This window comes from Sceloporus occidentalis, unplaced genomic scaffold, assembly GCF_023333645.1.
Source record: "Sceloporus occidentalis isolate IW3139 unplaced genomic scaffold, rSceOcc1.0.p SCAF_2, whole genome shotgun sequence".
Classification (NCBI taxonomy): Eukaryota; Metazoa; Chordata; class Lepidosauria; order Squamata; family Phrynosomatidae; genus Sceloporus; species Sceloporus occidentalis.
In genome coordinates, this window is record NW_028316982.1 from 269,622,609 (window position 1) to 269,632,714 (window position 10,106).

At 44.5% G+C, this 10,106-nt stretch overlaps 1 protein-coding gene and 2 non-coding genes across 3 annotated transcripts; all 3 read right to left on the bottom strand.

Moving 5' to 3' along the window:
• Positions 1 to 2,762: 2,762 nt before the first annotated feature.
• Positions 2,763 to 9,762, bottom strand: LOC149320152 (small ribosomal subunit protein uS3). The gene is made up of 7 exons (XM_089513032.1): positions 9,654 to 9,762; positions 8,153 to 8,283; positions 7,566 to 7,659; positions 5,403 to 5,497; positions 4,264 to 4,451; positions 2,934 to 3,130; positions 2,763 to 2,833 (listed from the first exon to the last, which is right to left on the bottom strand). The coding sequence occupies exons 1-6, from the start codon at positions 9,681 to 9,683 to the stop codon at positions 2,937 to 2,939; spliced, it is 732 nt and encodes a 243-aa protein (XP_089369158.1). The 5' UTR covers positions 9,684 to 9,762; the 3' UTR covers positions 2,763 to 2,833; positions 2,934 to 2,936.
• Positions 4,552 to 4,699, bottom strand: LOC149320153 (small nucleolar RNA SNORD15). Its single transcript, XR_016280311.1, has one exon. It is a non-coding gene; the product is annotated as a small nucleolar RNA SNORD15 (small nucleolar RNA).
• On the bottom strand, positions 7,361 to 7,508 carry LOC149320154 (small nucleolar RNA SNORD15). Its single transcript, XR_016280310.1, has one exon. It is a non-coding gene; the product is annotated as a small nucleolar RNA SNORD15 (small nucleolar RNA).
• Positions 9,763 to 10,106: the final 344 nt, after the last annotated feature.

Sequence of the window (10,106 nt, forward strand, 5' to 3'; positions counted from 1 at the left end):
ACCAGAGGAATACTTGGTTTCCCCCAGGCCTGAGGTAAGGGAAAGGCCCACCATAGTTGAGTTAAAGCTGCCCCTGCATCCAGTTCATCTCCAGATGGAGACTCCTGGTAGCAAGCAATGGGAAAGACTTCAACTGAGAATGTCTGGAACTAGCCAGACCTAAGCACCTCTTTGGTAATATTCTGCATCTTTATAAACAAATTTTGCACTGCAAGTAAGTCAACAGGGGCTCACGCCTCCACCTTTTAGAACATTAATTTTCTCTAAGTCTAGTGAAGTCTCAGCGTTGTCAGCAAAGCTCTGCAGTTAGGGACTCCTGGTTTTATTTTTTTCATTTAAAAAAAAAAAAAGCTTACTCAGGCAAAGGCAAAGCCTTCTGAACAAATCTTGCCATGAAAATCCTGTGTTAGGATAGCCATAAGCCAGAAATGACTTTCAGGCACACAACAAGAAGGTTCTAAACTAGCAGGACATTTTTATTCTCACTGGCGCTTCCAAGTCTATTAAGGCTTCTGACAAAGATATTTTCCCAACCTTGGTGTCAAAGATCTTTTGGAAGCCTTGGTCCTCACTTTTACCCCTAATATTATGGACTCTCTCCACACTCTACCCTTAGTATTTGGGGACCAGTTCAGGTCACACACAGCCATCTGTACTTAATTGATTCAATCCAATACCCCCTCAGCACAGCCTAAATACCAACATATGAACCTACTCTCACTATATAGTGTAGCTAGGTTACCATGATCTGATCTCCCCTGGACTTACTATATACAGTAGTCTCTGAAGTTGCCCTACATGACCAATCCATGCTTCACAACAAGTAAGCTACACCACCATAGACAGACACACAATGGTAACCACATTGCTGAGATCTCCAGAGAACCTCTGCGGGTTTCATTTTTAGTTATTTGCATCTGGCTATGAGGATACCGTTAAATGCACAGGCAAGGCCCAAATGCCCTAAAGGCACAAGATCCCTGCTGACCTTGGAAGCAGAGTCAACCCTGAGTAGTACTTGGATAGGAAACCCCCCAATGAAGACTAAATGCTATATGTTGCCAAATGTCCCCCCCCCCCCCATCCTGTCTGCTTGATATGAAGCATCAAATAGCCATGCAGGGCAGTTTCAGGGGCTAAGTTTGGGGCAAGACATAGGGTGCTGCAAATGGAGAAAGGGCATCCGTAGGAATAAGGGACACTTATGTATGCCTATGTCCCTAAGAGAATTCTGGGCACTGTTGAGCACAAGTGCTGCGTAAATCAGCTTTATGCACACTCACTGGGGAAGATGAGTTACCAACAACTGAAATGTTTTAAGATGTGAAACTGAAGTTTTGTATTTTGTTCACTCTACTGGCCAGTATGTAACATGTATTAGTTTCAGTCCTAGTTCAGAGATCATCATACCCTCTAGGACTCAGCAGCTTAGGAAGTTACAATTCTCTGTATTTCACTCCAATACATGGCCTGTAAAGATTATGCTATTATCTTCCAGTACCTTTTGATGAAAGGGTGGAACCTAAGTAGTTCAGTGAGGACTGACCTACTCACTAGCCAGAGAAAAGCAGTGTTTATACTGTGCCTCACTTCTCAAAATGGGGGTGGGGGGAGAGACATGCAACCTGCCTCACCACTGACAACCAGTTCTCAGTCAAAATGGTGAAAGGGTTGAGAGATCAACTTGAAACTGTGACTGATAGGTTAGGACTGTCATTATACTCTAAACAACATTCTCTGAATTAAGTGATTTTTATGTGTGAAAGCGATCTAGGAGTCCAAGTAAACCACAAGTTGAACATGAGTCAACAGTGAAATGCAGCAGCTAAAAAGGCCAATGCAATTTTAGCTTGCATTAATAAAAGTATAGTGTCTAGATCAAGGGAAGTAATAGTGCCACTCTATTCTGCTCTGGTCAGGCCCTACCTGGAATACTGTGTCCAGTTCTGGGCACTACAATTTAAAAAGGATGTGGAGAAACTGGACTGTGTCCAACTAAAATGGTGAAGGGTTTGGAAACCATGTCTTATGAGGAACGACTTAGGGAGCTGGGGATGTTTAGCCTGGAGAAGAGAAGGTTAAGAGGTGATATGATAGCCCTGATTAAATACTTGAAGGGAGGTCATATTGAGGAGGAAGCAAGCTTCTTTTCTGCTGCTCCAGAAAACAGGACCTAGAACAATGAATGCAAACTACAGGAAAAGAGATTCCACCTCAACATTAGGAGGAACATCCTGACAGTAAGGGCTGTTCGACAGTGGCAACAGTGGAACAGTCCCTCGGAGGTCTTTAAGCAGAGGCTAGATGGCCTTCTGTCGGGGATGCTTTGTGATTTCCTGCATGGCAGCGGGTTGGACTGGATAGCCCCTGTGGTCTCTTCCAACTCTATGATTCTATGATTCTGTAAGTGATGCCAGTAGTTAAATCTGACCCACAATATATTGCTGAAGCACAGCCAATGTAATCCTGACTTGCTGGGATTATGTGAGGCATGAGTAAGAAGATACAGCTATTAAAGGGGCAGAAAGAGGAAGTGGCTGTGTCCAACCAAAAAAAAAGGACAGGATAAAGGGGACTTTAGAGAGAGAGATCTCCTGAAACCACCAACTTTGCGGTAAGGAAACTGAACCCAAGAAACATTCTGAGAATACTTCTTTTCTACAGACTTGGGCGTTCTTTCTGTTAGGACCAGACAGTACAACTCTTCAGGAAGCCCAGTGTTCTCTCCCTCTCCCTCCACAAAACCAGCCCTCACCAAGTGGTTGTCTTTTCTAGTTTTATTAAGAGATATTTGTACAAGACATCAAACTCTCTCTTCCAGACACTGGAAAATCTGTAATTAAAAACAAAAAGTTGAACCAGTCAGAACAGGTAATCTTGTAATTCCAACACAGTCAACTATGTCTTGTGGGGACAAGAAGAAAACCACTCACCCTTTAGGCGGTGGGGACCGGCTGTGGCATGGGAGGCTGCTCTGGCTTTGTGCCCTTCTGTTCTGAGATGGGGGTGGTGGGCAGGATCTCTTCTTTTGGCTCCACAATGCTGACATGGTCTGGCAAGGGCTTCTTGGGGCCAATCTTGCCACTCGGATCCCAGGGCAACATGATCTTCACCTTAATCCCCAGCACACCTATAAAAGGAAAACACATGGTCAAGAGATGAGGGGGCCTATGAAAGCTGACTGACCGGAGCTCCTCTGTTAGTTCTGTGCTTCATTCTCTCTCAGCTGATGTTATTTCAATAGTGCTCCTTACACATGTGTTGAATTCATGAATGCTTGCAATTCCTATTTCCAAGACAAAGAGCTTCTAAAACATCTTTTTAAAATACCTTTCCTGACACAGTGCACTCCATATGTGTCCAAATACACTTCCCATCCTCCTCAGCCAACGACCGCCTAATTAAGCTAAAATGGCAAATCATTTACAAGCATGAGCTGGCTCATTCTTCTCCTCACACTTGTTGACTTCCTCCCCTAGACTGAGGCAAGCCACACTTTCCCGTTTCTTCCAAGTTAGCAATTATAGCTTGCACTTAAAACTGCAGCACAAGGAAAGAAACTAAGGCTGGCATCCTGTTAGCGAGTTACAATGTTGTTAGTCATTTATGACCATGTAACTATTCCATACTCTTATTTGTGACTGTGGTACCACTGCCACAATTGTGAATGCTCCTGAATTCCACCTTACAAGCCAGCCAGCTAGCCACCCTGAGCTACAGAGCACTATGGTACTTGCACACCAGCCCCTCCTATCAGCAAGTGATGGTGTGAAAAGCAGGAACAGGATGCCCACAGGGTCTTTTCACAACCCTTTTTTATACCACCACTCGCTGGTGAGAGGGGGCTGGTCATGACAGTGACACTTCCTAGGAGTGTGATAGAGTCTCCTTTTTTGGAGGTTTTTAAACAGAGACTGGATGGCCATCTGTCAGGGATGCTTTGACTGAGTTCCTGCATGGCAGAGCATTGGACTGGATGGCCCTTGAGATCTCTTCCAGCTCTGAGTCTACATCTTACAGCACCTTACTCACCACTGCCACAGAACTCTGTTGTTCTGAACCACTGACTGGCTTTTAAGGTAGGTGTCAGGCTTTGGATCAGGAGATCAAGCATAGCCACCACATCATAGCTATGTCTCTGTTGCAGCATTCTGACCTAACGGTTGAATGAGGATTAGGAATGCAAAAAGGGGAGCAATTTTTCCAGTCAGTGAGTGAAGTTGTGTGACCCAGTCAGTTGCATGAAGCTACAGCAGCACTCACCCTGCCGGAGGAGGACGTGGCGCACAGCAGTATCGACATAGTAGTTGACAGGATCTCCACTGTGGATCATCAGGCCATCCACAAACTTCATGGACTTGGCTCGCTGGCCTCGGAGCTTCCCAGAAACCACCACTTCACAGCCCTTGGCTCCACTCTCCATAATGAAGCGAAGGACGCCATAACATGCCCTAGAAAAGGAGAAACAAGTGAGCCATGTAATCACTTCATTACAAGTGAAAGAGGAAGACAAACTAAATGCTGGACTATTAGCCATTTTTAAACTACATCCCTTCTCAGACAAATGCCTCAGGATCATCCAAGGAACAGGACACCACTGGCCAGAGCAGCCAAACAGAACCACAGAACATGGCTCCATGTTGTTTACCCTGGGCAGGAGGGTGGCCATTTCTGACTCGTCATCGTATCATCACTGAAGGGAACAAGTGTGGCAAGATCCAAAATCACCATGAGCACAAAACAGATTTTCAAACCCATTCAGGGATTTCTGTATTGGTTGACTACAAAAGAAACCAAATTGGTATTTTCAAAACTAGCTCATCTGTGTGCATAAACATGTGTGCATAAACATTCCTGCACCAGACTCACATAAAATATTATATTATTCTGCCTCCCCCTTGTCTATGTCAAACCCCAGATTGCCAACTTGAGACTGGGGTATAGAGATTATAATCATGACTTTTGAAAACAAAACAGCATGTCTCTATCTGTCCTTTTGTCTTCAAAAGGCACTGATTATAACCTCTGTCAGAACTATAAATCAAACAAAACACCTATTTTCTACACACAACCATAAAGTGATCATATGGAGTGTTGCTTTGTGTTCCCAGTATCTCTTGTAAATACTTAATTCTCTTAACAGCTCAGTTTTACACAAAAGTCCTCACACCTAAGACCAACTGATTTCAGTGAGAGACTTACTCCCAGGTAAGAGGCTACAGGCTTGTAGCCTGAGGAACCCATCACTGCTATTTATATTTAATAGATATGAAATCCCATCAGTTACATGGTTAACTGTTTAAAATGGTAAGAGAAAGTACTCTCCACATCCTGCATTTTCTTCATGCCGAACACTCAGTTTACCACCCAGTGTACACTCAACCAGAAGCTCCGGCACTTACCTACGCACTGCGAGCCCTCCCAAAAGCTTGTAACGCAAGGACTCAGCTTGGGCAATCGCACACAGCCCCCGCGTGGCCACCTTTTCGGCATAGAGCTAGAAAACAGAATGCAGGAATAACTCACTTAACCAAGCCTCTGACAATGAAGCTCCCTTTTTTACAAAGTCAGATTGCAGCAGTGTGTCTGCAGTAATCAATGCAATAAAACATGACCTAAAGAAGAATGGGATTCTACTCTAGGTGATCCTATTGTAGCTGTGGCCGCTCACCTAAAAAAGGCAAGGTAAACAGCTGCCTCAGAATCACTTACTAAACATGTATGAACAGCAGAAGGGGGGAGTAGATTACTCTGCCTCACCAGCCACCTTGGCATGCTGAAAAATCATAGATCTAAAAGTTTCACAACCACAATGGAAATTGTAACAAAAACTGAGGCTACTGAAAGAACCGTGGTCTTTAAGAATATTCAAAATGTTTTTGTTTCCTTATTCAAGGCTTACCTGACCTGGTTGTTTCACTTCACGTGTGCACATGGTTAGTTCTGGATAAAAATTTGGCTAAAACATAATTAAATTGTTTTTCTTTTTTGTGATGCAGAAACCTATCCCCATTTTTTCCATGTTATTTCTACCTCTGGTCCCAACATTTCTTTTAAAGTAAAGCCACATCTACTTCATTAGCTGAGGAATGGTGGTGGGCCTTTCATTCATTTCCGACTTATGGCAACTCTAAGGCGACCCTATCCCCTTGGTGTGATTCCTCCAAAGTCACCCAGTGGATTTCCATGGCTGAGTGGGGAATCCAACCCTGACCTACAGAGTCGTAGTACAATGTTCAAACCACCAAATCATACTGGCTCTCTCTCAAGTATACTGAAGTACGCCTGCATCTAACTTTTTATCAATACCATACACAAGAATAGCCAACTCTATCTCTGGTACACATGTGCCTCTTGAGGTTCAGTCCACAAACCCATAAAAATACTTACATGCCCAGAGAGGCTTTGCCACAGGGATCTAGAGCCTTTCCAAGGTTTGAAGGGCTGACCTCTACTCCAGAGGCTGAATCAGGGCATTCCATAAAGGCACGAACACACCATTTGGCAACCAAGGACCCCCTGGGGCTGTGCCTTGTGCAGTGTCACAGGAAGGTGCTTTCTCAGCCAGAGGTTCCAAAACAACAGCTCAACCTGGAGCTGCAGCCATCCAAACACTTCCTGGGAGACAGTCAGTGTTGGTGGGAAGCCCAACCAGGTGACCTGATCTGTTTGGCCTATACTGGGGAAAAGCATCCTTCTGGACATGCCTAGCACAAGGGGGCAAAGACTGGAAACTTTAATGGAAGAGGAGAGGCTACAGTCAAAATTGGGACACCAGAGGGAAACATCTATACAACAGGTGACAAGAAAGCACTAGCTACTTAGGCAGTAGAGCTGGATGCAATTTTGAGTGGAGTCAGTAGAAATATACCGACTCCAACTTCAAAATGAGTGATAATTCCTCATGCAACCATTTTATGATGATAAATTTGTTACTGCTGATTACCATACATTTGTCAATTGTGAAGGATTCAGGCAATAAATCAAAGGTTTGGCATACTGATGACAGAGCCCTGCTAGCTACAACTGGGCACTTCATATTCTCAGCTATTTCTATCCAAGAGGAATATCACCTCACTATTAGTCTACATCTGGGATTTCAACATCCTCTGAAACAACTGGCAGCAGCAAAATCAGACCCAGACAACTGGACAGCTATGGTTAACCACAGTGAATTGCTGTCCAAAGCAACCAAACAGCAATTAACACTGAGTCGAACATGTCAGTCTGTGAACAAAACCAACCTCCATCCAGCTCAAGTATACAAGCAAGCTAAAAGACTACAAGTTTAAAATCTGACCCAGGCCTAAAACTGGTCATGATTGCTAAACTTATTTTAGGGTGCAAATCCAAGAGTCTCCCTTCTCAGACAAATGCCTCAGGATCATCCAATGAACAGGACACCTTTGCCAGAGCAGCCAGACACAGCGCCACAGAACGTGGCACAGAGCTGTTTGCTCTGGCAAGAGGGTGCCCTTTTCTGACTCGTCATCAGATCATCACTGAAGGGGACATAAACATGATATCCAAATCCACGGAGAGCAGAAACTGAGGAAACCCCTTACCTCAACGCTTCCTTCGGGAAAGCCAAACCGCTTCTGCACAACGGCTGTCAGCTCACGGATGCGGCGCCCTTTCTCACCTAGAACATTCTGAGTTCTGAAGTCAAGAGCAAAACAATTATACTTGGATACTGATACATTTCTTTGCCCAACAGAAACTATACAGTCTTCATTTTGCTATCACTGAAAATACTGGGGTGGGGGAATAGTTTTAGAAAGCAGTGATATTTTCCATAATAGAGAAAACAACTCTGAAAACAACAGCCTTTGTGATTCAATTCAGATATTCAGGAAGAGGCCAGACCAATGCAACAAGGGTCTAGAGAGTAGTATAACATAAACCAATCCCTGACTTTACAGGCACAGAATATTTGAGCACAGGAGTGCTTTTAAAAGTGTCAGCTCCACATACACGACACAGTTTCCATATCTGTAGTAAAGTCCTTATTTTTTTCAACCAAATTCTTCTAAATCGTACTAAGCAGATAGGTCTCAAACAGAAATCTCATGTGTGATGATTCAACCTCAGTGCTTTCTCAATCAACATACAAGGTTAGCAAGTGGACCCAGAAACCTCTGAGAGAAATCACCTGGTAGCAAGGATGATGATTTCTGTCCTGGTTGGGGTAACTCGAACCTCCACCCCAGAGTAGCCATCTTCAGCCAGTTCACGGGTGAGGAATTCATTCAGCTCAGCTTTGAAGATACCATCGGCCACAAACTGAAAAAGACCAAACCACAGGATTAGACACCAGAAACTAGAAGGCGCCTTCATTGTCATGTCTGTTTGTTAGTACCTGCTCAGGCCAATGTGCAACTATGCTGCATGAGGGGCTGGGGAGGCCCTTCAGAGCTCTCACAGCTCCATCAATTAGGTCTTGATACCTAAAGTCCCAAAGCATTATGCAAACCAGCTCACAGGCCTACTATACAGCAGCATAATGAATTACAGCACTGAGATTCTTTTGCCAATTCACTTATGCAAGCTAAAAGCCTCCCCACTGGGACTTAACATATAGGAATGGATTATAATGGCACTAAGATAGTTACTGAAATCTTTTGTCACCCCAATTTTTACACCATGAGTGAGCTACTGGCAAGCTACCGCTACAAAACCCTATCTCCAGCCTGTTACAAGGTCGCAGGCCAAGAAGAACGTACCTGGGGCACAGACTGGGCGCAGGAACAGGCAACTTAACTAGTACTTGATCCATTTTAGGTTTGATTCCGTCAAGGTCTCACCTGGCCCACAGGTCCCACTTCCTTTGTAACAGAATGGCAACTATAGCCTACCCCATGGGACTACCTCCATCTTATATTAAAGCCAGTCTTGAAAACAGCTACTACTCATTTGGACAAATAGGAATGCAGTCTTCTGTCCCTTACAATAGGTTCTATATCTATATCTTTTTCTTAAAATAGGTTCTATATTATGTTCTGTATCTTACAATATGATCTATATCTATGTCCTTTTCTTACAATACGTTCTATACTATTTTCACTACCTTACAATAGGTTCTATACCTATGTTCTTTTCTTACAATAGGTTCTATATCTACGTCCTTTTCTTGCAATAGGTTCTATATTATGCTCTATACCTTACAACAGGTTCTATATCTATGTCCTTTTCTTAAAGCAGGTTCTATATTAAGCAATATGTTCAATGTATCTATGTCTATGTCCTATATCTACGTTCTATATGTTTAATATGGATTAAATGAACAGGGAGATAAGATGCAGCCTTGCCTGGCGCCTTTACAAATGGGAACCCTTGTTTCTCCATACTCTGTTCTGACAGTGGCCTCTTGTCCTGAGTATAGCTCTATGATCCTCCAAAGGCCGCAGCCAACCCTTATCCTTCCCTATCAATGCCAGTCCGCCATGTTGTTCCATGAAAGCACAGCCATCCCAGGCCTGGAGGGGGGGGTCGGCCTCAATCCGCGTCCATCCTCCGCCCTCGTCGCCCCGGAGAGCCACCCAGCCGCCCCAGCCAACGCACCTCGGCTCCCGGCTCCAGACCCCGGCGACATTGCCGCCCCTTCTCCCTTCCCTGCCGCCCTCCAGGCTTCGTTTACAACCCAAAGCCCTCACCTTTCGCTTCTTGGAGATCTGGACCGCCATTTTGAGCCGCGCCGCTCGGGCGAAAAAGAGGCCGCTTCCGCTACCGCACAGGAGTATAGGGCCGTTCTGCCGCTTCCTATTGGCCCTCAAGTGTCACGTGGGACAGAAAGGGAGTGCGGACGTAGCCATGCATGCCGGGAAATGTAGTTGACGCGTCTTTCAAGCTTCGTTCTTGTCGCCTCCGCCGGAAGTTGTCGCGCGCTATATCTACGCTAGGGAAGAAGTGTATCTTGGGAAATGTAGTCCCGTCGGGCCCAATAAAGTTTGGTTTGGTTGGGGTTGTTAGGCCTCGTTGAGAGAAAACTCGAAAGAAATGCAAAACTGAATGCTGAAATATAAAATAAAGACAAATTTAACACAAATAATTTCGGTCTTCAGCATTCTTTGCCTCCTTGGATGCATCTACACAGCACACAACACAAC

Excerpts from the sequence above, each read along its gene's own strand:
- LOC149320152 (XM_089513032.1), bottom strand. The coding sequence starts at position 9,683 with ATGGCGGTCCAGATCTCCAAGAAGCGAAAG. Across the intron at positions 4,452-5,402 it reads GGAGGGCTCGCAGTGCGTAG|GGCATGTTATGGCGTCCTTC; the intron begins GTAAGTGCCGGA and ends CTCCTTTTCTAG. Across the intron at positions 3,131-4,263 it reads CCACGTCCTCCTCCGGCAGG|GTGTGCTGGGGATTAAGGTG; the intron begins GTGAGTGCTGCT and ends TTCCTTTTATAG.